The sequence below is a fragment of the Myotis nattereri genome, assembly GCF_964212035.1.
Source record: "Myotis nattereri genome assembly, chromosome: 4".
NCBI classification, from domain to species: Eukaryota; Metazoa; Chordata; class Mammalia; order Chiroptera; family Vespertilionidae; genus Myotis; species Myotis nattereri.
The window spans coordinates 106,755,540-106,781,047 of NC_138079.1; the positions used below are offsets into that span (position 1 = coordinate 106,755,540).

General features: G+C 57.1%; 2 protein-coding genes across 9 annotated transcripts in view; one reads left to right on the forward strand and one right to left on the reverse strand.

The window, feature by feature from the left end:
* NSMCE1 (NSE1 homolog, SMC5-SMC6 complex component) overlaps positions 1–392 on the forward strand; it is a 30,221-nt gene extending 29,829 nt beyond the window's left edge. For all 5 annotated transcript variants that reach the window (XM_081090381.1, XM_081090385.1, XM_081090383.1 and 2 more), the window contains one exon: positions 200–392. In XM_081090381.1, the coding sequence (XP_080946507.1) occupies positions 200–279 (80 nt within the window). In that variant the 3' untranslated portion in view covers positions 280–392. The remainder of the gene's footprint in view (positions 1–199) is intronic.
* Positions 393–5,269: 4,877 nt separating this feature from the next.
* Positions 5,270–25,357, reverse strand: KDM8 (lysine demethylase 8). 4 transcript variants are annotated; one of them, XM_081088827.1, is made up of 9 exons: positions 25,076–25,196; positions 23,017–23,539; positions 20,789–20,955; positions 18,791–18,923; positions 12,478–12,522; positions 7,313–7,462; positions 6,583–6,675; positions 6,324–6,508; positions 5,271–5,795 (listed from the first exon to the last, which is right to left on the reverse strand). In XM_081088827.1, exons 2-8 carry the CDS (start codon positions 23,509–23,511, stop codon positions 6,344–6,346), a joined length of 1,248 nt encoding a protein of 415 aa, XP_080944953.1. In that variant the 5' UTR covers positions 23,512–23,539; positions 25,076–25,196; the 3' UTR covers positions 5,271–5,795; positions 6,324–6,343. The 4 variants fall into 4 exon arrangements, with proteins under 4 accessions (XP_080944952.1, XP_080944954.1, XP_080944953.1 ...); XM_081088826.1 differs by having other exon boundaries at positions 5,270–6,508; XM_081088828.1 differs by lacking the exon at positions 12,478–12,522 and having other exon boundaries at positions 5,270–6,508; positions 25,076–25,214.
* Between the last annotated feature and the right edge of the window lie 151 nt (positions 25,358–25,508).

The window sequence follows — 25,508 nt, forward strand, 5'->3', positions numbered from 1 at the left end:
TAGACGAGGCTCTCTCCCAGCAGCTCCCTCGGGTGGTGCACGTGTCACCGGCTCACTCCCCGTCCTCGCAGTGGGTGGAGGGTTAGCAGTGGGCACTGTCAGGCCAGGGTCCCGGGCACGTCACGTGTAGCTGGGAACGTGGCTGTTGTCAGGTGCAACCAGCCCTGCCATTCAGTGTCCTGGTGTTTTCTGTGTGTAGAAGTCTTCGACCCTGAGAAGGAGCGGGGGGCTGGACTCTCCAAACCCAGCAGGAAGTCCCTGCGGCCCAGGCAGCACTAGCGGTGTCCGCGGGCCCGGCTGGAACACCCCGTTCCTCGAGTTCACACGCGTCACCTCCTCCGAGCTTTATTTTCCCTTATTAGCAGGTTTGAAATAAAACTTACTTCACCGCAGCCCCCTCTGTGTCACACGCCCGTCATGGGAAGTGCGTCCTGGCCGATCAGGTCTCCCTGGAGCTCTGATACCGGAGCCCTGGGTCGGGTCCCAGCGGGGGAGGTGCCACAGCGCCTGCACAGCGCCGGCCCAGGGGGCCACTGTCCTTGCTCAGGTGGCCTCGCCATCACTCTCCAGCTTTGGTTACTTGTCCCACCAGCACTGGCCAGCCGGACCGGGACTGGTGAGGGCCGTGGCCTTGACCTCCCCATGGTCTGGACTCTCCTCTGGCCCATGATGCAACTGGCCCAAATGGGCATGTAGCCTGCAGGCTCGGCTGAAGGTACTCTCCTCAATGGGCTCTTCTGTCCTGGCTCAGTGCCTGGCAGCCCTGCCCATCAGCTGCCCCAGCCCTGAACTGGGGGTTTGGCCTCGGTGCCTCCTCCCTGGCCTCCTGCATCAAACCTGTCATGACACCTGGCTGCCCACCTGCCAGGTGGCCCTCAGCCCCCCACGGCTGCCCTGGGCCAGGTCCCTCCCCCACCTCCGCTCTGCACCAGCTCCTCTGCTCCTGGCTCCAAGCGGCCCACCTGCTCCATTTTTTCTACCACAGTGACCGTCCCGTGATGCCAATCAGCCTGGCGCCCCTGCTAAAGACCCCCGTGACTGCTGACAGGACTCGGGTCCAGGCACAGGACTCACGGGCCCAGATGATGGGGCCCTTGCGCATCTCATGGCCTTTCCTTCCTCCCGGTTCCTGAGCGAGGTCCTGCTCCTCCCTGAGCCTTTGCCTTGTCCCGCCGCCCGAACCTCCTTCCTGGGAGCCTGCCGGTGCCTGCTGACACCTGCCCACCCTCTAGGTCTTGGCGGGGCGTCACTTCCTGGGTCATCACACTTGCCACGCAATTTCAGTCCCTGTCTTTCTTCCCCTCAGTGTCAGTCAGGACCCTGTTAGTCGGACAGAAAACCCAGCTCCAACTGGTTTAAGCCAGGAAGGCCTGGGCCAGGGGGGCCTCCGGAGAGGCTCAACCCGGTGTTCTGAGGGCACCGAGCATCCAGGCCCCTCCGCCCCCGCCCCCCGCTGGTGTCAGCAGGAAGAGGAGTCTGTTAGTGCCTCCCCCACTCGGCAGACATCCTCCTGGTTTACAGCTCAATCGGATACTTGCAGAGGCGGGACGGATGGTCCAACTGGCATGCGCACCTGGGGCTCACCTATGGACCTGGGAGCAGCCCCTCAGAAACCACATGGCTGAGCAAACTGCAGGTGCTGTTACCAGGCAGAGTGAACTGTGGGCACCGGGTGGGTGGGGAGGCCTCCATTGGGGAAGGCAGGGGTGCTCTGCCGGGTCCCGCCATAAACCAGTGTGAAGCGGCACTAGGCGTGGTCGGATGACACCTGCTGGTGGGAGGCTCACCCTCCCGGCGCGGTCCTGCGTCCGGACCCTCCTGCCAGCCTCCCAGGCAGTGAGAAGGCTGAGCTCTGAGCCAGCTGCGGTCCTGCCCCCTCCTCACAAGGCACGTGCAGCCGATTGGCAGAGGCCTGTGGATGCCCATGACTGACTGGGTTGCGGGTTCAGTTGTGTCAGGCAGGAGCGGGCGCCATCCCGGCGGCTGCAGGACTTTTGGGAGGGAATGAGGGAGCTTGCAGAGACGTGGGGAAGGCCGGAGAACAGTCCGGAAAAGCCCGGGCGGTCAGTCACTCCTGTCACAGGGCACTGTTGCCACCGTAAACGAACCCCAGCGGTTTCAGTCATCCTCCCGACGCCCTTGGGATGCAGCCCCAGGGCTGGCCCTCAGGACTGCGAGGCTGCTCTTCCGGGAAAGGTAGTCTCCCAAATGCAACCCATGAAGAAGGGAGGCTAGACGCCGGGGCTAAGAGCAAACCGACCCCCGGAGTGGGGGCAGGGCAGCTCGTTTGTCCTGGCAGGTGGCTAGTCTTAGCCGCCAGGGCGGGCAGGGTCTTCCTGCAGGTGCAGCTGAGTCCTAACTGTGACCCAGGAGCCGAGCTCCTTGCTGCTGGGGAGACTGGCCCTCCTGCTACCAGTCTCCCCTGGGCTCACACCAACCTGCACTTCCTGCGGACTCCTTGGCCCAGCCCACCCAAAACCCGTACACAAAACCCCAAAGTCCTTGCCTGGCACTCAAGGCCGCTGTGATGGCCCTGCCCGCTCCCTGCGCAGCCTGTCCTCTGCTCTGTGGCCCTGGACAGTCGCGCGGGAGTTACTGACTGCACCGACACTCTCTGCTCTTCGGGTTTCCTGTCTTCCTTTCAGGCCCTTCTCACAGCAACACGCAGCCCACCTGCCGCCCTGGCGTAGCCCCGTCCTTCCCTCTGCTGCTGTAGCCAGGCCCCTGCCCCGCCCCTGCCATTCTCCCGCTGCCCCCCCCCCCCCCGCCCCCCTCTGCACCGGCTCCTCCTCGCCCACGGCCGACACTTTCCTGCCCCAGGACCGCTGCACCTGCTCTTGGAGCTCCTTCATGTCCCCACCAACCCTCCCCTTGTCACATTTCAACTTGTGACCGTTCTGTTGTCCGCGTCGCACTCATCACTCGGCACGACCCCACTGTCACTGTCCTCACGGGCCCCCACGGCAGTGTGAACCACACGGGAGGGGCCTTCCCCGGCTCAGTCCTGTCCGATGGGTGGGCGGCGGGTCCTCGTGCCAGCACCTGCCCTGGGCTCAGGGAACAGCAGTTTGGCACTTTTCCCCAAGCTGATCTCAATTCTAGCTGCATATCTAGGCGACGTTGGAGCCTTGCCCAGAGGACACGCCCATCTGACAAGGGGCGTTTGCTTGAGGTAGGCAGGCCTCCATGTCAGTTTTTTCAATACACACACACACACACACACACACACACACACACACATATATATATTTTTAAATTTATTTCAGAGAGGGAGAGATAGAAACATCAATGATGAGAATCATTGACTGGCTGACTCCTGCACACGCCCTACCAGGGATCAAGCCCGCAACCTGGTCATGTGCCCTGGACTGGAATTGAACCCAGGACCCTTCAGTCTGCAGGCCAATGCTTTATCGATTGAGCCAAACCGGCTAGGGCCACATCAGGTTTGAATGATCTCTCCTCTGGTCCCTACCGTTAGAATCACATTCCAGATGAACCGCTGTTCTTCCCCAGCGGCTCAGAGCAGGAGTGGGCAGCTGTGAAGGTTGGGCCCGTGGCGGAAGCTGGAGCCGCAGCCGCCCTCCCCTGTGAAGGGCAAGTTCTGCTCAAGACCCCTGAGTTACGCTCCTCGATGGCCAGCAGCTGCCATGCCTCACTACCTTCAGTGGTGGTATTTGCTGGAAATTCTTCATGTGAAGAATTAGGTAACTATTAATGATGCCAGAGGGGGGAAGGAAATCCTCATAGGCAGTTGCTCAGAGCTCGACTCCATTCTTTCGCCCTGGCGTTGGCCATCCTTCATGCACGCTGCCCACTGAGCTCACTCACCAGATCAGCTCCACTGCCTCCCTGCCACCAGCCAGCTTTCCTGTGTTTATTCCAAGTCTCTGTTCAAATCTATGAAACCCTGAGACCTTTGTGATCAAGTTCAATCTCCTTGGTCAGTTACATTAACCGCTATTTCAGCTTTCACCACCGACTTTCCAGCCTCTCCTAGTGACCGGGTGGCCTGGGGTTTCTGAGCCCACAGGTTGGGTCCTGGTGCTGGAGGATGTGGAGCTGACCAGCTGGGTCATCTGCCCTGGGGAGACCCACCTGCCAGAGGAGAGACTGAAGCCAGGGCCAGGCCAGCAGGTGGCGGGAGGGAGGCCTGGTCTGGGCTTCCTCCACAGCATCTGTCCTGGAGCCACTGCACCTGCTTTGCTGTTTCTGCTTAAACTGCCTGAGCTGGGTTTCTGCCACCAGTGAGCCCCAGCTGCTGGCAGCCAGAGCCGGCACAGCCTCGACTCCATGACCTTTGATTTTATCCTGGGCCATGGCCCTCACCCCATCCTGGCCTTTTGCAAACCCAAACACAGGAGCTGCCCCCCTCCCCCCGCCCTGGGCCTCCAGGCCCACACCGTGTCTTCTGTGTCCTACCGGAGGCCCTCGAATCCCCTGGTCCAATGCTTCCTTTTCCCTGTGACCACCTCACATGCTCCCACCAGCCTCCAGCACCGTGATTACTGCCAACGAATTGGACTGCCCCTCCCCTGCTGCCCAAGGCTGGGAGCAGCCTGCTGCTCTGTCCTGTCCTCAGTGCCCGAGTGCTGCCTGCCCAGAACAGCCTGTGGGACTGAGCCCTACCCTGTGGATCTGACACTCCCCCGGGAGACATGTCAGAACCGAAGTAAACTGCAGGACTCCCAGCTCGTGTCGCAGGATTGCTTGGTGCCCCCTGCCCGTCTGGTGAGAAGTGTCAGGAGTGTTCCAAGAGCCCGGTGTGTACTGAAAAGGAAATCAGTGGGGCTCCTCCCTTAGCACCGCTGTTACAGGTGACGCCGCCTGTATGGACCGGCATCGTCTCCGACCGCGTGTGCTGTCTCCTGGGACGGGTTCCAGAAGAGGATGAGCAGGCCCAGCGGCGGGCGTGAGCGTGTCAGGCTGGGCTGCTGCGAGCCTGCCGAGCTGAACTGCCAGCAGGACATCCTCCTCCTCAGCATGGAGGAGTTTTAAACAAGCTGCTACAATGTAGCTGGGAGCTTGTCCTAACTGCATAATGTTGAGTATTAGTGAGATTGTGGCACTTAGTTGTTATTCCTCTCCCAAGGACACTTTCCCATTGAGTTTTAGAGAGAGATACACCGATTGATTGCCTGCCACACGCACTCCAACCGAGGATCGAACCCGCAACCCAGGTACATGCCCTTGACTGGGAACTGAACTCACAACCCTTTAGTGCTTGGGTCGGTGCTCTAACCACTGAGCAACCAGCCAGGGGAAGATTGCACTTTTTTAAAGGTTTATTATAAGCTTTTAAAATTTCTTTTATGATTGGTTTGCAACAGATTACTGTTTACCTCACGGTCACGGTGTGACAAGAGTCACCTGCAGACAGTCCTGCATAAATGGCACTAATGGGGGTCTTGTGGCCAGCAAGCAGACCCGGGGCCTTCCTGGTGTCAGCTGTGGGGATCTGCCTGCCTGTCTGCAGTCACAGGGCTGGGGGAAGTCTTAATGGCTAAACACAAACAACAAGCTACGTTTATACAAACAAAACCAACACATTTATATGAACAAAATAAATGTACATGGAAAGCCTGACATCCAGGCCTCTCCCCAGAGAGCAGTGAGCTGGGAGCTGGGAGGCTGGAGCCCCCGGGCGGCAGGAGGGCTGCCCGGCGGTGGCGAGGGGTCGCTTTCTTGCTTTGGGAACAGCCTCCTGGGAAGGCGCCCAGGGAATGACCACGCAGTTCCCCGAAGGCAGGTCACACCTCAGCAGTGACAGCACGGAGCTCGGCTGCAGTGTCGTCCTGATGTGCCAAGGTTGCAGGTTCCGTCCCCGGTCATGTGAGAACCAACCAATGAATGCATAGGTAACAAACTGATGTCTCTCTCTCCCCCACCCCCTTCCTCTCTCCAAAATCAATGAGTAAAATAAATAAATAAAGAACCAAAAAGGATGTCCATGGACTTTCCATTGCCCAGCAGAGGTCTGAGCTCTCCAGCAAGCTAGCAAGGACTCTTGCCGTGACCAGGGCCATGACCAACATGCCCCCCTGCAGGCTACGGTGTGGAGGCCCCGTCATGACAGCTGTGTGACAAGCATGACTGTCCGGGCTCTGTACACGCTCCACCTCCCAGACCCTCTGTGGTGAGGACCAGTGCCCCGTTTTCCAGGTGGAGACACACTTGCCCAAATCACATGGCACTTAAGCCAGGGGGCCAGGTTTGAACCCAGGCCTCCAACCTCAGAGCCCGTTTCCCAACACATCAGGCCTTATCAGGTCCACGCCTTGCCGTACGGCTGGAATGGCTTTCTGGGCTCTTGCCGCACACACCTGGCCGGCGCAGGGCAGGCCTATGCCCACCAGAAGCTGACGGAGAAGCTCAGGTCCAGGGCCCGCACGTAATGCCAGTATTTAACGGGGATGAACAGCAGCTCTCCCGGGGACAGGATGCAGGACAGGAACGGGGCCTCCGCAAACCTGGGGAACTTCTCCAAGTCGGGATTCTCCACGTCAACCTGGAGGGGGCAGAACAAGTCACATACCTGCCTCCAGGCGGTGGGGGAGGAGCTGCGAGGGCACGCGGGCCCACCTGGCTGGTGTTGTGCAGAAGGTGTGTGTCATGAGGGTAGACCGCCTCCGACTCCTGTGGGGAATACAGGCGGATGTACTTCCTCCCGAGCACCTGGAAGAGAGCGACCCTCAGTGAGCTGGCTGCAACCTCACCTCCCGCCGCTGCCCCACACTGACTGCAGGTCCCTGAACCCCCTGCCTGCCTCTCTGCACCTTCCACGCTGCTCCCGCACCAGCCAGCCCCAGCCCCAGCCCCGCTGCACATGTGCCGAGTCCAGCGTCTGTCCTCCGGGTCCACTGCAGACCAGCGCCTGTCACTGTGGCCTTGCTAGGCACTGCTGTGACAGCCGCTGTCCCAGTGCGCTTCGCGTGGACCAGCTCCGACCCCACAGCCAGGGGGCGGGTCCTCCCCACCACAGAGCACAGGGCTGGCGAGGCGGTGAGCTGCCCAGTTCATAAAGCACTGGGGCCGAGCGGTGTGCAGGGGGCAGCCTGCTCTGTGCACCCCTCCGCCTGGCTGGAGGCATGTTCCCATCGGTTGGACCCTGTGCTTAGGAAACACTAAGGCAGCTGCATAGCTGCCCTCCCTTGCCCTCTTCCGGGTCCCAGGAAACCAGGGGCCGAGCAGCGGCTCCCCATGGGGAGGGTTCTGGCAGGAGAGGCCAGCCCAGCAGGGGCGGGAGGGGAGGCAGCCATGAGGCAGCACTGGGCCGGGCGCGGGAGCGGCAGGTGCTCTGGAGGACTCCCACCTGGGCCAGGAAGTTCTGCTGGGGATCCTGGTGAAGGGGGGACACGGTGCCCGGGGGCCCAAACCAGGCGTTGATGGTGATCTCTTCCTCCTCCCCGTCGCCCAGGCAGCAGTAGTCAGGGATGCTGATGTCCTGCTTCAGCTCCGGGATCTGTGGGTGGCAGAGCAGGCGTGGGAGGCGAGGCCAGGCCGGGCACAACAGCCCAGAAGTCATAGGACTACCTGACAGAAGGCCAAATGCACGCTGTCCTCCTGTGTAAGACACGACTGGGCGTCGTGTGCTGGACAGGAATTTAAAACTCAATTTGAAAAATGTAATCATAGGGAAGAGCTGATGTTATGTCAGATTTGTTTCCATGTCATGTGCATTTTATGTGTCTTTGCTTTTAAAAACCCAACACCAGTGCTTTGTCTTTGTACTTAAGGATAAACCAGTTAGGGGCGCCTGGCGACATTTTCACTTAAATGCGCTCATCTCCCCTCTCAGGCTGCACAAGGGGCTCAGGCAATCTACGTGAATATAATTTCTTATAAATGTGTCTTTAATGGGTTTAATTCACCCTTAAAAAAATAAACCAGTTGGTAATTTTCTTTTTCTTTTTTTCTCTCCGGTAGTAATTTTCTAAAGAGTTAATTATTTTAAAAAAATCAGAACAAAAAGAAAATGGGACTGACGATCACATCTCTGGGGGGAAGAGCTCCCAGATCTACCAAAGGTAAAGAGCAACGCCGCACGCGCCCAGTCCCGGAGTTATAAAGACCAGCGGACCAGCACCCGACTGGAGCAACTGTGGTAAGTGAGGGTTAACGTACACAGCTCGTTTAAAATTACAAGGATCCCACTACAAAGGACAAAGACGAGGAAACACCTAGAAATGAATGCGATATAAAGGCGCGGTTCAGTCCCGTTAGCAAAAAATCCAAATGAGACGCCATCGTTTCCCACCCGTCAGACTGAAGAGTGACAGCAGCCAGCGTGGTGAGGATGTGGTGGGAGGGGTGCCCACGCTGGGCTGCTGGTGCGCCACGCGGGAAGCCATTCAGATAGCGAGGCGGTCCTGTGCACAAGGCTTCAAAGCCTGCGCGTCTGACAGATGGAAGCGAGCTGTGCTGCGCTCCCGGGTGGGGGTGCCCCACGAGGCGGTGATGTCCCACTCCCAAGAGGAGGAGGCTGCCAGGAAAGCAGGTGCTGTGGGCTCGCTGCCCGCGCCATCAGTGTCTGCATCTCGTCTGACGTCAGTGCGTCCGATAAGATGTACTTTAAGATGGTCCCTCTACTGCTTCCTCACCGCCCCTGCCTCCCCAGCCCACGCCCGCTTTTGGGCAGAGGCAGCCTGACATCTTTGCCTCAGAGGAGGAGGAAAGGAGGACACTGGAAATCAAGGTGGCTCCCTCCTCTAAAAGCCCGGGAGGGTATAGAGCCGGCACACAGGCCGGGCACAGGGACCGCCCGAGACAGACAGTCTGCGCCCAATGAGTGAGAGGAGACATTTTCCCTGCGAGCCCAGCCCATTTTGTACTCAACCAGACTTCCTTTATGGCTTTAACCCATGCGATTCTTTTTGGGCCCAGGCTTCAGTTTCCCTTGAATTTCCCAAAGCCTCAGGGCCACCGCCAGCGCGGGCAACCCTGGCGGTGCGGGCAGGGTGTGCTGGTCCTGGCCTCATGTGGAAAGAACCAGCCAGCGGCTCTCAGTGAAGACACCTCTCACCCTGGATGAACCCACCTCCTGCCCCGACCCCCAGTGCCGGCCCCACCAGAGCAGCCTCCAGCCCCACCCGAGGGGTGTGGGTCCCTCACAAGCCCCGGCGGGGCCAGCTGAGCCCAGGGGCCTCCCCAGCCTGAGAGGGATGGGACCGCCCGGAGCCGCCTCTGCTACTTGCCCCGGGGGCTTTCAGAGGAAGCGCCTGGTCTGAAGGTGCCCAGTGTCAGGTGCCAGGTGTCCTGGGCAGGGAGCCTGGCCACGCCATCCCTGCAGGGGGGCTACTGCGAATTGGGGTGCTGGCAACAGCTGGAATGTCCTGCAGGCACCCTGACCAGACCCTGCAGTTTGCAGTCTAAGTCTGTCTCAGTAGCCGGTGTAGACGCAGAAACGCATCTGTGGGCACTGCTCTGGGCTAAGGGAGAAGGCCCTGTCCGCGGTTCCCGGGGATCACCCATCCCAGGCCCTGTCCGCGGTTTCCGAGGATCACCCCATCCCAGGCCCTGTGGGATGCTGAGCAGCTCACTGGTTCCTGATGACATCATCAGGATTTCCGAAAGGTGATTGGTTGATGTTATCAGAGCACTGGCCCAGGACTCAGAGACCCCAAGAGAAGAAAGCCTCCCGCAATATGACTTATAGTTAAAAAGCAGGCCTAGTGCAGTCGCCAATACATCCTAAACCCGGGGCCTCTGGGAGGAAGTCAGTAAGAGACACTGGGCAAGAGGTTGAGTGGGAGGCCCTGAGCCTCGCGTGGGCACAGAAGGCCCGGAGAGCAGCGCAGAGGCCCCAGCCCCTCCGCCCCGCATGACGCCCCAGGGCCTGGCTGCTCACACTTCCCCACCACCCTCTGTACAGCAGGGGGGAAAACACCCCTGGGACCCCAGATAAAGACTCCGGCAACAGCCAAAACATCTTCAAAATAATCACAAGCTGCCTTCTCTTCAAACAGCTTCCTCTTGTTCTCATCCGATGGCTGCTCCAGGGCAGGGAGCCATATTCCTGTGGCTCACGGCCCCTGGGAGGCCGTGCCCAGTGTGACTGAGGTCTTGGATCACACAGTAGGGCTGATCAATGAGAAGCCCCTCTCCTCCTATCAAGAGAGTCCAGGAGGCAGGACCTGCGAGCCCTAATACGGGAGGCCTGGGGAAAAGACAACACGCCCACCCAGCCCTCTCTAACTTTGGGGTGGAGGTTCCTGGAGGCTGGCGCAGCCCCTACTGAACCTGGGACCCCCTACCCCACCCTGGGACAGGCAGTAAGGATAGCGCTGGCAGACGGGCCCAGCCCATGCTTGGCTGTGGTCCTGCCACCGACTCACTTGCCTGGCCTTGCCTCCTGCTGGAGCTGCCTTCCCTGGGCATCCCTGCTGCCCCCCTTCTTCCCCCGCCCGTGTCTCTGGCCTGGCTGAGACCACACCAGCACCTCTCCTGGACTCCTTGATGTAATGAGTCAGTTGGCCCCCAAATCCAGGAATCGTCCTTGATTGCTCCCTTCCCTCAACCTCGGTCACCCACCAGTGTCCAGGTGCCAGCACCCCACATGCTGTCAACACCACCCTCCAGTCCCCATCACATTCGGAAAACTGTCCTTCCTCACCCAGCCCCGCCTACCTCTCAGCCCCCACCCCTTGAAGGTGAAAGTTCACTCCTGTTGCTCCCCTTGCCGGCCGCCCTTCTCTCACCTCCTCACATGGCTGGCCACTCCTCACCTTTTGGGTCCCTGCTCCAATGTTACCCCCAAGACACCTTCCCTGGCTGCCCCACCCAGAGAGCCACTCTCCCGCCAGCCTCCTCCTGGAGCCCCTCCTTCCGCTGGGGGCTCCTCACCATCTGAGGTGATGGTCTTAGGCCCCCGGGGGCAGGGAGTGACTCTGACGTCTTTAGCCCCGTATCCAGGGCAGACCCAGCGCTTGGTGCACAGGGGCCTACAGAGAAGCCCACTCCCTCGTGGCCCCGGGTCCTGGCCCAGCCACACCCCCAAGTGCTGAGTGAGAAGTGAGGGGTGGGCACGTGGAAGGGTCTGGGTAGAAAGCCGAACTTCACCCCTTTCCCCAGGACAAGCCGCCTCTGGCTGCCCAGCGTCCTCAGTAGACAGCGCTGCAAACGGAGCGCAACCTCATTCCTGCCACTTCTCTTGGTTCTCGGGTTGTTTGCATTTAAAAACAAGTCTACCTTTTCTCATTATGATGAGCATTCACACTCATTCTAGAGGATTTGTAAACTACAGAAATGAGAAGGAGAAGACCGCTCGGCGCCCACAGACAATCACTGCCGTCTCCTGTGGCATTTCCCGTCCTCAGCACAGCGAAGCGCATCCTTTACGTAGTCCTGCACCCGGTTTTCTCCCCCCACAGCCAGGACGTCCCGAGCTCCCGGGACTGCTTCGTGAGCTCCAAGTTTGGTGGCTCTGGAGCCCCTGTCACCTCAAGCCCAGCCACCGAGCCCCAGGATGGAGGCCACATGGCTGGGAGCTCCCAGGGATGCCCATGCCGGCCAGGGTCACGCTCTGCTGTCTGTTCACAGGTGCTGATTTGTGGCAGCGGCACCTCTGCTCCCTGCGCTGTGTCCCTCCCCTTTCCCCCTCATCACCGTCCCTCGCAAGTACCCCGGCTCCCTGGCTGTCCTGCCGGATTCCATTGGAAATGCTGCCTCTTCCTAGGAACCCTCCTGTTAAACGCCTCACAGGGCTCCCTGCTGTTTTCCAGATAAATCTGAGTTCTTGGCCTGGCATTCAAGGCCCTCCCCTGTTTGGCCCCAGCCTCCCTCCTCGCCGGCTCCTTGCTCTGCAATTCTGGACAAACCCTCCCCGGCTGGTTGATGTACCCAACACGGCAGTCCCACTGGCCCCTCTGGCCTCTGAGTGAGGACTGCCCTCTGGCCTCGCTGCGCCCCCTTCCTCCCAGCTGGAGCCTGCGCCCCCTTCCTCATTCAGTCTTCAGCAGGTGTGTCCTCGGATCCTTAAATCCGGCCCACCAGGCTGGGTACCCAGGGAGTCAAACCCGGCCCCTGCCACGAGTGCGCAGGCCCAGGGTGGGGAGAGCCTTGCCGGGGGACATGAGACGTGTAAGGGCAGTGCCAGGACCTGCCCAGAAAACTGCTGCAGGGAAGGCAGCGACTCGCCCTTGCCTGGCTGCCCGGGACTCCTTCTCCAGTTCTGACCACACCTGAAGCTGTGGACTCCTCCAACTACCAGTCCCCCCCCCCCCCCCCCCCCGCTCCCGCCCCTCCACCCCATTCGCCATCCTGGGGCCCTGGGCTCTCAGGCCTGGTGGCCTTGCCTGCTCTCCTGCCACCTACTGGTGAGGAGGGCGATGCACAGGGTGCCAGTCTGCTCTCTGCAGGGAGCAGCACCAGTGGGTGGCAGATGAGGCTGCTACCCTTTGCTGCCCTCTAGGGTCAGAGCCCAGGAAGGGAGGAGAGGAGCTGAGAGTGAAGGGCAGATGAGCGCGGTCTCAGACCTACCTGGTCAAAGAGCTGGTGCTGGGCCAGGTACCCGACGTCCCTCGGCTGGTCCATGGGAGAAAAACCAGAGGCAACACAGAAAGCCCGTTAGTGGTGATGGACGCCCTCCAGGTGCTACTACTGTTTAGCTGGCTCTCAGCACCCCATGCCCCTGCCCCTGCCCAGCCCCGGGCAGCCACACGGAGGGCCCCCTCTGTCCTGCTGGTCCCCCTCCTCCCACCCAGCGGCTGATGTGGTCTCAGGACCCGTGCTGCCTCTGCCAGAGGTTGCTGGAGCTTGTCAGCCTGTGCCCAGGGCTCAGTTGACTCAGATTAAAAATGAAGGGGCAGGCCCTGGCCAGGTAGCTGAGTTGGTTAAGCATCGTCCCCAGACACCAAGATTGTGGGCTGGATCCCTAGTCAACGCACATACAAGAAGCAATCGGCGAATGCAGAAGTGGAACAAATTGGTGTTTCTCTGCCTTCCTCTCTCTAAAATCAATTTAAAAAAAGGGCAGATACGTTGGTTAGATCACTCCTTTCTGCCGTGGAGCCGCGGAGTCAGCATCGCTGGTCTCCCCTCCCGCAGTCATCAACCCGACTAAGTCCGAGTCTCCCGAAGAGCCAACAGCTGCCCAGGCTCTTCATCGGAGGTGTGAGCTTTGAAACAAACGATGTGAGTCGGAGGAGCCCTTCTGAGCCAGGGGGACGCAGGCTGCGATGAGATCAATCACCAAGCGCCCCTGAGGCTCTGGCTTTGTCATGATGCCAAGCAGGTGGATGCAGCCACAAATGCCAGGTCAGCAAGGGCTGTGTCCAGCGGAATCTCAAAGACCTGGTCCCCACCACACTGAGGAAGATTTCTGCTGGTTGCATCGAAGAAGACACAGGAGAACTTGCCTAACAGGCTGTTCTGAACCGTGGGAAGATGGAGTGATTGAAATCATGACTGAGCCAGGCAGTGGCGAGAGGAGAGGTTGGCTTTGGTGACCTGACTCCATAGACAAGACTGTCATTCAGAAATAACATCCTGCGAATGGCCACACTGAGAAGTAGGGAGAGCCCTGTCCAAGCAAGAGATGGCCAGCACCAAAGAGGTCGAAGGTTCTGGAAACTTCGGAGGTGGCCGTGGAGGTGGTTTGGTGGGAATGACGACTTTGGTTGTGGAGGGAACTGTGTGGCTGAGTGGCTTTGGTGGCAGTGGGGATAGTAGCTGTCATGGGTTGGTAATGATGGAAGCAGTTTTGGAGGTGGCGGAAGCTACAGTGATTTTGGCATCTTCAAATTGTGGACCCGTGAAAGGAGGAAACTTTGGAGGCAGAAGCTCTGGCTCCTATGGTGGTGGAAGCGAACACTTTGCCAAACCATGAAACCAAGGTGGCTGTGGCGGTTCCAGCAGCGGCAGGTTTAATTACCAGGAAACAATGCTCAGCAGGGGAGGAGAGCAGAGAAGGGCCAGGGAAGCTGCAGGCTACAGCGACTTGTGAACTCAGCCAAGCTCAGTGGTGGCAGGGCCTCGCTGCTACCAAGAAGACGTGGTTTAGATCAGCGGTCGCCAACCGGTGGTCCGCAGAGGTCTGTGGGGTCTGAAAGGTTGGCGACCGCTGGTTTAGACAACACTCATGTGAAAGGGCAAAAACCTCAAGGACTGTGCTTATGGCTAATTGTGTAACAGGTTATTTTAGTTTCTGTTCTGTGGAAAGTGGAAAGCATTCCGACAAAGGGTTTTGATGTAGATTTTTTGCACCATGCTGTTGATCACTAAATGGAATAGTCGGATCATGACACCGAGTGAACGTGTCTTTTATTACATGTGCTGGGTAAGGCTAGGCTGCTCTGAAGCCGTCTTGGTAAATTACCCCAAAGGTGTGACGTCGGAATCACTTCAGAGTGATGTCAGGTTCCATCTGAAAATGCTGGGCACAGAAGCCAGTGTCTTCAGAAACCCTGGTGTGTTGAACTGACATCTACTGTGTAGTGGCCTGGAGTTCACCGTTAAAAGGTCACCCAAGCAGAGTCATGGAGTCTGTTAGGTTATTACTGATTGTTGACATATCCTGTGTAATATATCTACACTGAATTACAGCACCAGATAAAATTACAGATGGGAATGAAACCTGTGTATCATCCATTACCACGTGTAATCAATAAACAATTTAATATCCTCTTGGAGAAAAAATGAAGGGGATGATTTAAAAAAATAAAAATGGAATCATATTAATATATTATATGTATTACTTTGAAATCTGCTTTTGTCATTTCACCACGAATCTCTCAAGTCGATACATACGTGTCTGACTCATTCTTTTGATGGATACTTCTTTATTGACAGACTAGGGGCCCGGTGCACGAAATTCGTGCACTGTGTGTGTGTGTGTGGGGGGGGGGGGGGGGAGGTGTCCCTCAGCCCAGCCTGCCCCCTCTCACATACTGGGAGCCCTCAGGCGTTGACCCCCATCACCCTCCAATCGCAGGATCGGCCCCTTGCCCAGGCCTGACGCCTCTGGCCCAGGCATCAGGCCTGGGCAGGGGACCCCCAGACCCCTCCCATTGCTGGCTCTGCCCCTTGCCCACGCCTGATGCCTCGGCCAGAGGCGTAGACCCCCATCACCCTCTGATCGCCTGATCGGCCCCTTGCCCAGGCCTGACACCTCCGCCAGAGGTGTCAGGCTTGGACAGGGGACCCCTATCTCCCCCTGATCACTGGCTCTGGCCCCCGCCCAGGCCTGAGGCGACCGGCCCAGGAATCATGCCTGGGCAGGGGACCCCCATCTCCCTCTGATCGCTTGCTCCACCCCCTGCCCAAGCCTAATGCCTCTGACCCAGGCTTCAGGCCTGGGCAAGGGGACCCTCATATCCCCCCAATCCCCGGCTCCGCCCCCCACCCAAGCCTGATGCCTCGGCCAGAGGAGTTGACCCTCATCACCCTCCGATCACCAATCACCGGACTGGCCCCTTGACCAGGCCTGAGGCCTCCGGCAGAGGTGTCAGGCCTGGGCAGGGGACCCCTAGCTCCCCGCGGTTGCAGGCTCCGCCCCTGCCCAGGCCTAATGCCTCTGGCCTAGGCGTCCGGCCCTGGCAGCGGGGACCTGCAGCTGCAGTGGCGCCGCGATCGTGGGCTTCGCTTTAGGCCCAGGCAAGGGACCCCTAGCTCCTGGGACTGCCAGCTTCGACCGTGCCCAGCTACCATCGCTGGCTCCACCCCTACTTCCTGCTATCACTGGCCAGGGCGGCAAAGGCGCCTGATTCTCCGATCATGGCTGGGGGGCAGGGCAAAGGCGGCCCCAGGGCCGCCTTTGCCCTGCCCCCCAACTCTTAGCTCCCCCCTGGGTTTCTGATCACTGTCAGTGGCAGGGGGCTTCTTCCTGCTTTCCCTTTCGCCTCCCTGCATTGTGCCTACATATGCAAATTAACCGCCATCTTGTTGGCAGTTAACTTAGTTAATTTGCATATAGCCCTGATTAGCCAATGAAAAGGGTATTGCCGTACGCCAATTACCATTTTTCTCTTTTATTAGTGTAGATACAATGTTATTAACTCACCTTTCCCCCTACTGGTGGACACTGGGGTTGTTTTGCCCATTTGGGGTGTTCGCTAATGTTTCATCAACAGCCTAATAGTTTGGTCCTTATAGTCACACTAGTGGCCCAGCGCATGAAATTCGTGCACATTAAAATGGAATTAATTAGAGGAAATATTTTAATATTGTTGTTTGCCCTTTCTCTATAATAGAAATGTCAGGGACAAAAGAAAATTAGTAAAATGTATATAAAAATCTCCCTCCTGTCAGAGTCTGGGGTGTGCCGCAGGACCCAGAGTCAAGTCCCTGCCCACCTGTGCACGACTCGAAATCGCAGGAGACCCAGACCCAGCCGGCCCCACCCCTGTCAAGCCCCACAAGGCAGGGGGCTCGGCCTCAGGTCCCCGGGCCCCGTCACGAGGGTGTGACGACCATATGCATATTAGCTCTTTATTACATAAGATACTATGTCCAAAAGCAGAACTGAGACAAGGAGTATGTGCTTTTTAAATTTTCATAGTTTCTGCCAGGTTATTTGCCCCAAAGTTAAATGATGTAGACTCTTTCCAGCAATTAATCCGAGCGCCCATTTTCCTACATCTTTGGAGATTATCACTGTGTGAAAAGGTCAGTTTCATACATCGGCCCTGGGCCTCGGGCTTCTCTGCAGGCGCCTGGGCCTCGGTGAGGATCCACTGGAGGAGTGGAGGGATGCCAGGCGCGGCCCTCGGGCTCCAGGGTGGAGTTGGCTTGGCCTCAAGGTCTGAGGCTGAAACGGTGTTGAAGGAAAGAAGTTCCTCCAGGATTCCTCAAAAATCTGTCTTTCTGTCTCTCTCCTTCATTCTCTCTTCCTTCCCACAAACAGTTTACAGAATGCCAGACCCTGCACTAAGCGCCGGGCAGAGCCAGAGGTGATGTGACCTCCAGCCCCTGGTGCAGAGGACACGGAAGGCTGTGGTAGCTGAGCACCAGCTGTGCTCTCGGAGCTCCTGTGCTACTCCCGCAATGACCCTAGGAAGCGTGGGTAACCTCAACTGACCCCAACCGACCCCAACTAACCAAAGGTCAGGGCACTGGTGACCCGAGAGGTTAAGTAACCAGCCAACGACACACAGCCAGCCAGGGCCAGTGCTGGATACAGTGCTGTTCTGCCTGAACTGCAAGTGCACATCTTGACCCGCGCACACCCTCTGGCCCTGCCTCTGCCGAGAAAGCAGGCTTCCGCCTGGCGGAGGGAGATGCCCAGGCCCACGGGTGCATGCCGACAGCAGAGGTGGACGTGCACACGGCACGTCTCTAGCCCACAGCTCCCTTTCCAGCCTCCAGGTGACCGTGCACTGAGCAGAGATGGGGCCGGGAGGAACGCAGAAGCAGGAATGGAAGGACGTCTGTGAGCCCTGCTGGAGGGGCCCCGCAGCCAAGTGAACGGTGCCGTGGAGGAGGGGAAATGTAGGAGCACAGAGACGGGTCAGGGAGGGCCACGGGGTGGTCCGTCAGGTGAGAAGCTGAGAAGGCCAAGCGAGGAAACCTTAGCCCCATGGTCACTGACCTGGACCGTCAATGCAGCAGACCCATGACCAGACCGGTCAGAGCTTTACAGAGCCCCTGGCTGGGGGCGGGCTGCCGGGGGCGGCGGAAGAGCTGCAAAGCACTGATGCCGACTGCGCACACCTTGTGGAGGTCCTTGCTCACCACAGGTGCGGGTGGACAGCCCCCCCTGAAAGCTCCCCTTCTCCTGGCCAACAGGGATGGTGCAGGCCCCCGCAGACAAGCTGCATTCCCGGCCTCACTAGTCAGACTCTGAAATGACAAAACGGCACAGCTGCTTTGGAAAACAGTTTGGCAGTTTGTTCCTAAAAGGTGAAGCGCAGAACTACCATGAGGTGTTACCAGCAATTCCACTCAGTATACACCTAACAGAAACAAAACGATGTCCACACACACACTTCACACGAGTGTTTATAGCAGCATTTCTTTACTAAATCCTTACCGAGGACATGCTTTTATTGATTTCCAGAGAGAGAGGAAGGAGAGAGAGATATGTGAGAGAGAAACATCGACTGGTTGCCTCCCATATGCACCCCGACCGGGGATGGAACCCGCAACCTAGCTTTGTGCTGACAGGGAATCGAACCCACAACCTTTTTGGTGTACGGGACGATGCTCCAACCAACGGAGCCACCCGGCCAGGGCTCCAGCAGCATTTTGATACTGACGGAAAGTGCACGCCGCTCAAATGCCCCCAATGACGAACGGACAAACAGCACATGGTCCCTCCATACAGTGGAATGCGATCAGCCGTAAAGAGGAATGCAGGGCAGCACTGACAGATGCCACAACCTGGCTGAGCCTTGGAAACGTGAGGCTCAGTGACAGAGCCAGACTCAGAAGGCCACACATTGCGTGACTCCATCTACAGGAAATGCCCAGAACTGGCAAATCCACAGAAACAGGAGCAGGTTAGTAGTTGCCTGGAGATGGGGGACAAGGGTGTGGGAAGCGACTATGACTTAGTTTGGGGTTTCTTTGGGGAGTGATAAAAATTTTCCGGAATTACAGAGTAGGGATGGTTGCACAATGTTAGAATATACTCAAGACACTGAAATGTACAACCAAGTTTTTGAAATGAGCCCCTCACGTCCTGTCACGTGGCCCACCTGCCTACCCAGTAGCCTGCCTTCCTGGCTGTGGCCGCCTCCTGACAAGACTCTTAGAGACTGACCACTCCCAACCCTCCAGTGCAGCGCACGGAGTTAGGTGCCCAAATGTAATGTGTTCCTCCAATAAGTATTAGAAAGGAGTCAGAATGACATACCTCGTTGAGGATGTAGCAGCTGATGAACTCACTGACGGTCATGAGCCTCTGGGACCATTCCTCGTCGGTGTACCTGGAGCCGACTTCCACCGGGACAGTGCGGCAGCCAGCAATTTCTTGTATATACTCCAAGCTGTCAGAAAATATACACGTCATTTCATCACTATTGCTCGCGCTTGCAGGGCACTCTGCTCAGCACGCTGGACACTGGTCTCCTCTCAGCATCACCACTTGCGAGGTGGAAGCTGCCACCCCCATTGCACTGACTAACGCCTGTCGCCAACCTTTTGGACCTCACGGACCACCGGTTGGCGACCACAGGACTAGACCCCACGGGCAGAGGTGAGGCTCCGCCCACCTGGCGCTGGATGGCTTTGCAGACAGATCCAATAAACCTCATTTGACTCAGTTCTCCCCGGCTGCTCTGCCACGGCTTGCCAGGAGCCTTCTCTCTGCACGCCTTGTCACGCAGCTGAGTAAGTGGCCGGCAGTACAGGGTGGAGAAGTGCCTGGGTCTCAACCCTGGTGGCCTGGCATTGACTCCAGACCCTGCCGCAATAGACCTGGGGATCTAGCAAGTTACCTAACCTCGCTGAGCCTCTGGTCATCACTGCAAAATGGTGGTGACGACTGTGCCTGTCCCACAGGAACCAGGACAAAGAGTTAAACATGGCAAGGGCCTGTGTTGGCACTTGGTACGCAGTGAAACATGTACCACGCAGCAAACATGTAACACCATTGGCATGCAGTGAAACATGTACCATGCCTGGCACACAGCAAACATGCAACACCACTGGCATGCAGTGAAACATGTACCATGCCTGGCACACAGCAAACATGCAACACCACTGGCATGCAGTGAAACATGGAACACGCCTGGCAACAGTGAAACATGCCTGGCACGTATGCCACATGCTTGCTGGCACGTGGGCTGCTGCAGTCAGAGCTCCTCTGTCTCAGTAGGAGCCACTTCCTCCACAAGGCTACCACCGTGGCAGGCTGACTCGCTCACCCTTCCCTAGAGACCCTCCTCATTTCCAAAAAGATGCGCAGCTATGGTGATATGGCCACTCTCCAGCTGCCAGTCTCCCTGAGCCTGAGCCTGAGGCGGGACTACAGGCAGGTGTGAGGAGGAAGCAAGTACAAGAGCCATAGGAGCCCAGAGGAGGGGACAGGCTGTTTCTGGGGCTCTTATTTCTACTCTGAAACCTCAGGGCCCTCAAGAAAGTGCACAAAATTCCCAAGATCCTACAAAACTGTTTAAGAGACTTAATCCTGGACTTCCCTGAAGCCCGAATTAAAAACGGCTTCGGGCAAGCAAGTGGGAGGGTGAGAGTCTGAGATCTGGCGAAGAGCCAGAGCTCTGACTGTTACTGTTTGTTTTTAATCCTTACCCGAGGATTTACTTATTTATTATTGTTTAAAGTACTACATATGTCTCCTTTTCCCCAGTTTTATTTTTTTAATTTCAGAGATGAAGGGGGAGAAAGAAACACTGATGTGAGAGAGACACATCAATCGGTTGCTTCCTGTATGCACCTTACCAGGGATTGAACCCGCAACCTAGGTGTGTGTCCTGACCAAGAATTGAATCCACAACTTTTTGTTGTTGTTGTTAATCCTCACCTGAGGATAATTTTTCCATTGACTTTTTGAGAGAGTGGAAGGGAGGGATGGAGAGAGAAAGAGAGAAACAATGATGTGAGAGACACACATTGACTAGTTGCTTCCCGAATGCGCTCTGATCAAGGCTGGGGACTGAACCTGCAACCCAGGTATGTGCCCTTGCCCTGCAGCCTTCAGTGTGCAGGCTGATGTCCTAACCACTGAACCACCAGGCCAGGGCTGTCAGTTCTTGTTTAACCCTCAGCCACCCACCCCAGGGCCTGGTAGTGACGCGTCCAGGGGCTGTGCTACTTGGGGATGCTGGGGAGGAGTGCAGGGAGTCTGGGAATGCTGAAATGGAGGGAGAACCTCTGGCCCTCAGCGGCCACCCACCTCCACTTCTTCATGCACGGCCAATGGTCGGCCACGCCTTCCAAGATCACAGGCGTCTGTGGAATCAAATAATGCTTCCTGAAATGCTGCAGGGACGGAGAGTGAAGCCGGGGGACTGCTTTCTCTGACCTCATATCGGGAATCGAAACATGGCCATTCCTGGCTTTCTGTTTAAAATAAAACAAAACAGGTGGCAACCACCAAGGAATTTGCATCAATAGTAGGCGAGCTTTGGGGTCATTAATAACAGTAATAGCTAACATTTATTATCATTATTACTGCTGCTGCTACTGTTCACTTCTCCTGAGAGCAAGATATTTTTTTCTTTACCAGGTCATTTCCGATGTTTGTTCAATTATAAAAGTAGTATGTTGCTTTCACAGAAATTCTGCATTAGAGGAAAACTTACTACCCCACACTCCACCATCTAACATAAGGGCATTCTTTCTCCTTCCCTAGTGCCTTCCCCACCATTTCAGACACATTGCTGATCCGTGGGTAATATACTCATGATGAACACACAACTCCGCCTCTCCCGTCCCATAATTTATCTAAAGCAGTTTCCCTGATACCACCAGTCCTTGCAATGTCCCGGGAGTGGTTGCGTTATAATTTTCTTAATCATCTCCCAGCTGACTGACCTGAGTAAGTTACTGTCTCCGAGCTTCCGTTTCTTTATGTTAAACTACTGGGAGACGAACTCTCATGTGTGAACCCAGGATGACCGCCTGGCGTGTGTCAGCGTCCTCTGCCCCCATCGCCGGACCCCAAGCAAGTTCTCTACATTTGCAGCAGTGGCAGCAGCGCAGCTAACATCCTTACATGCAGGCGATGTGCTGGGACCTGTACCTGCTTGTTCTCTTCACTGTCACAACAAGCTTTTATGTTCACACTAGAGGCCCAGTGCATGAAATTCACGCATGGGTAGGGTCCCTAGCGGCTGCTGGCTGCCTGCTGCCGGCAGGGGCCTTCTTTCGTTCTGCACCGCTCCCTGGTGGTCAGTCAGCACACATCATAGTGAGCAATCGAACTCCCGAGGGGACACTTTGCATATTAGGCTTATATATATATATAGATGTCCCTCATCAAAGAGGCCTTCCCTGAACACCTCCCTGAAGCTGCCTCCCCCCCATCTTTTACAGCCTCACTCTACTGTCAGTGCTGAGAGGACAGGGCCTGGGCCCTTCTGTACCATCACCTAGCGCTGGCACATCTGGGCCACTGCTGGTGCTCCATAAAGCTGCTGAGAAAACCCCTCTTACAGGTAAGGGAGCAGCGGGGGCACAGAGGGACTATGACACTTGCCTGACTCACAGGTAGTGGATGGCAGTGCGGGAGCTTGAGCCCAGGCAGGCTGGCTCTAGGGCCTGCGCTCAGGCCCTTATCTATTAGCATGTCCACTGGCCAATACCACCCACACCATGAGTACCACCTTGGCCACGAAGCCACCTCCATATGCCCTTGGGACAGACTTAGCATGGGAAAGGGCACTGTAACACCTGGGTCAAAGGGGACAGGTTTTTGTCCCTTGATCTACACGTCTGCCCTGCCCTGTCTAAGGTCAGTGAACACACCATGTACTTAGCTCTTGGCACCCTTGGCAATGCTAGATATTGTACAAAAGCTTGTTTAATAATTTCACAGCTAAAAATGACTGCCTGTTTTTTAAAACCAAGATGAGGTTGAACATTTCCCCACACTTTTTTATAGATGTTTCCTCTTTGTGAACAGACTTGCCCAGAGGTGTGTGTGTCAGCACTGGGCTTTGAAGCCGTCTCAGTAAACCATCCTTTGCCATGTGCACTTAAATACCAGCAGGGACATGTGCAAGGATCTACAGGGCAGGACTGATCAGCCATCTGATCAGAAGACAGCTAACTGTGCTATCTCCCCCAAACTCAGCAGCACAGGGACAGAGGCAGCCAGGAAAGTGGGTGATACTTCAACCAGCTGACCAAGAAGCTGAAAGAGATGGGCTAGCTGGCTGCACTCTCACCCACACAATCCCTGAGCTGTTTCTCTTAGGAACGACGAAGCTACACGCCCCCCCCCCCCCCCCCCCCCCCCCCCCCGTCCCAAAAGGACACTGCTTCTGCAGAAACCGGAAGAAGAAATTGAGAAAATAGGTGGAGATGCTATTTTCAGCCAGAGAGGTGACTTGTCCCTTCTAGAAAAACAGGGCTGTTGGGTTGTGTTAGGTGTGGTCGCGGACAATGCCACCAAGATACCTTTAAGCGGGGCTGCTCCGGGGCCGGAGCTTGGGCAGGCCTTTTTCCAGGGAGAAGGTGCGCCTGGAGGACGGCAGCGACTTTAATGAGGATGTCATCGAAGATGGCCGCTCCCATCAGCAGGCCCATGTCACAGGCTCTGAGGGCTGCGGCCACGGTGGCCGAGTCCCCAGGCGCTTCACACAGACACATGGCTTTCAGGAGGCAGCCGAAGGCATAAACCCGACGCCAGTCTTTGTCCACGTCCTGCCACAGCCCGGTGTTGAGTTTCTCCCAGGAGTAGTCAAGGACCGCCTCGCTCGTCTGCAGACACTCGCTCCTCCTGCCCGCGTAGAAGAGGTCGGCGGCTCGCTGCAGCAGCACCACCACACTCCGCTCCACGCTCGCACCGAGGTCCAACCGCAGCTCCTCTTTAGTGCGGGGCAGCAGCGCCCGCAGGGCCTCCCAGAGCGCCCCTGGCCCCGCCGGCGTGTCTCGGTTGCTGTCTTCTGCCATCAGGCCCGCCGCCAGCTCAGGCTGAGTGCTGGTGGAGGAAGAAATAAGTTACAGCAAACACCATGAGGGACACTTAAATCCATACAATTCTCTTTTTATAAAATAAAACTGTGATGGCTCCAGTGGCCAACATGTCAACCACTGAGATTTAGAAAATATATACAGAGAGAGGGCGACCACATACAGACTTGGTCCCCGGTAGGTTCCTGCAGCTTCCTACACTTGTCCTTTTAACACACATCTCATGTGCCAGTGCGAGGGTCCTTCGACAACGGGCTTCTCTGCTGGGCATAAACTTGGAGGGCAGGGCCCCATCTGTCTGGGTGACCACTGTATCTCCAGGGCCCGGCACAATACCAGGCGTGCAGTGGGCACAGGATAAATATCTGTTCAGGAAGAATATTTACCCCTCTTCTCTGGCAAACCTATCCCACCCTCAGTGACCCCCCGCAGGGGCCCGCCAAGGCTCCCCGGCAGTGTCTCCTGTTCCAAAGGCCCTGGAGCGTCTTTGATAGCAGCTGCCACATGCAGCGCTAATACCTGCTCACACGTCTCTCTCTAATACCAGCTTGTGAGCTCTTCCAGGGCAAACACATCGCATGGCTCTACATTTCCCTGGAACCTGTAAGCCACCCGGCTCACAGCAGGCACTCCACGGAGACTGCTGAACGAGCGAGACCTTAACTTCTCAGGAAGGAACCTGAGGACAGGGCACCATTTGAAACTGAGGTCCTTAGGACTGACTTGGTTGTATTTATTTATTTAAAATATATTTTATTGATTTTTTGCAGAGAGGAAGGGAGAGAGAGTTAGAAACATCGATGAGAGAGAAACATGGATCAGCTGCCTCCTGACACCGCCTACTAGGGATGTGTCTGCAACCAAGGTACATGCCCTTGGCCGGAATCGAACCTGGGACCCTTGAGTCCGCAGATCGACGCTCTATCCACTGCGCCAAACCGGTTAGGGCTGACTGATTTGGTTTTAAATCCTTGCTCTGGAAATCCCATCCCTTCCTCTCTCTATACTCAGAGACCCAGGCTTTCCCCTGGATAATCAGGACCCGCCCCTGCCCCCAGGCATCAGAAGGCAGCAGCCGGGCCTGCAGAATGGGGTCCCAGTCCCGGCCTCGTCAGGCTGAACATGACATCTTGACCTACGTTATGGTTCAGCTCCTGAGCCCTAAGGTGGAATGACCCCCTGGACACTTTCCCGTGAGACGGGATACACGGACCGGAAAAGACCTCAAAGCTCTCAAGATCAGAAGAAAAGATTCATTTCCCTCACCTCACCTTCTCATCACGGGCACCCAGCACAACCGGGACCCCTAACCCACGGCGTCCTGTGCCTTTGCCGGAATAATCTATAGCCAAGTTCCCGCTTCTGGGCATTAGCGCCCGTCTCCTGGATGGCGCCCTTCATCAATAAAACAGCCCGTATTTCTTCACTTCAGCACCCGTGTCTAGCGTTTGGCTCTGTCTGCACCGGGTGGACGTGCTCTTTCTGTCGCCGTGACCCCAGCCCTCGCCCCCCTGGACGTCCCCCCCTAAGCATGGTGACTTACCCGTCTTCGCATCCTGAGGGGCAACGCGATGCTGATGCTGAGTTAGGTCCTGCCGAGTGGCCGAGTGGCCGAGTGGGAAAGCCCGGTCCTGCAGGCGCCCAGCGCGCGGGCCCCACCTGCTCCCTCCGGCGCGGCACCTGCCCACACCCTCCCTCCTCCCCCAGGCCTCACACCCTTTCCCTCCCGGCGCTGCCCCCGGGGTTGGGGCTCATCTCTGGCGGGCCATTCGGAACCCCGCGGTTCAAACGTTCCCAGTCCGCTGAGCTCCAGGCCCAAGACAACGCCGATTGGTCCGGCAGCTACAAGTAAGAAACAAAAGACCGCGCAGGCGCACTAGAGTCAAACCAAGGGGGTGGGGGAACACAAGAACTGCGCAGGCGCAGAACATCCTGGCTTGCAAGCATGCGCAAAATTCTGAAATAAAATCATTGCC

Bases quoted from the DNA above. Each gene is read 5' to 3' on its own strand.
- KDM8 (XM_081088826.1), bottom strand. From the start codon at position 23,511: ATGGCAGAAGACAGCAACCGAGACACGCCGGCGGGGCCAGGGGCGCTC. The intron at 20,956-23,016 runs GTATCTTGGTGG...TATTTTAAACAG, and splicing joins CGGAGCAGCCCCGCTTAAAG to AAAGCCAGGAATGGCCATGT. The intron at 18,924-20,788 runs GTGGGTGGCCGC...ATTTTCTGACAG, and splicing joins CCGTGCATGAAGAAGTGGAG to CTTGGAGTATATACAAGAAA.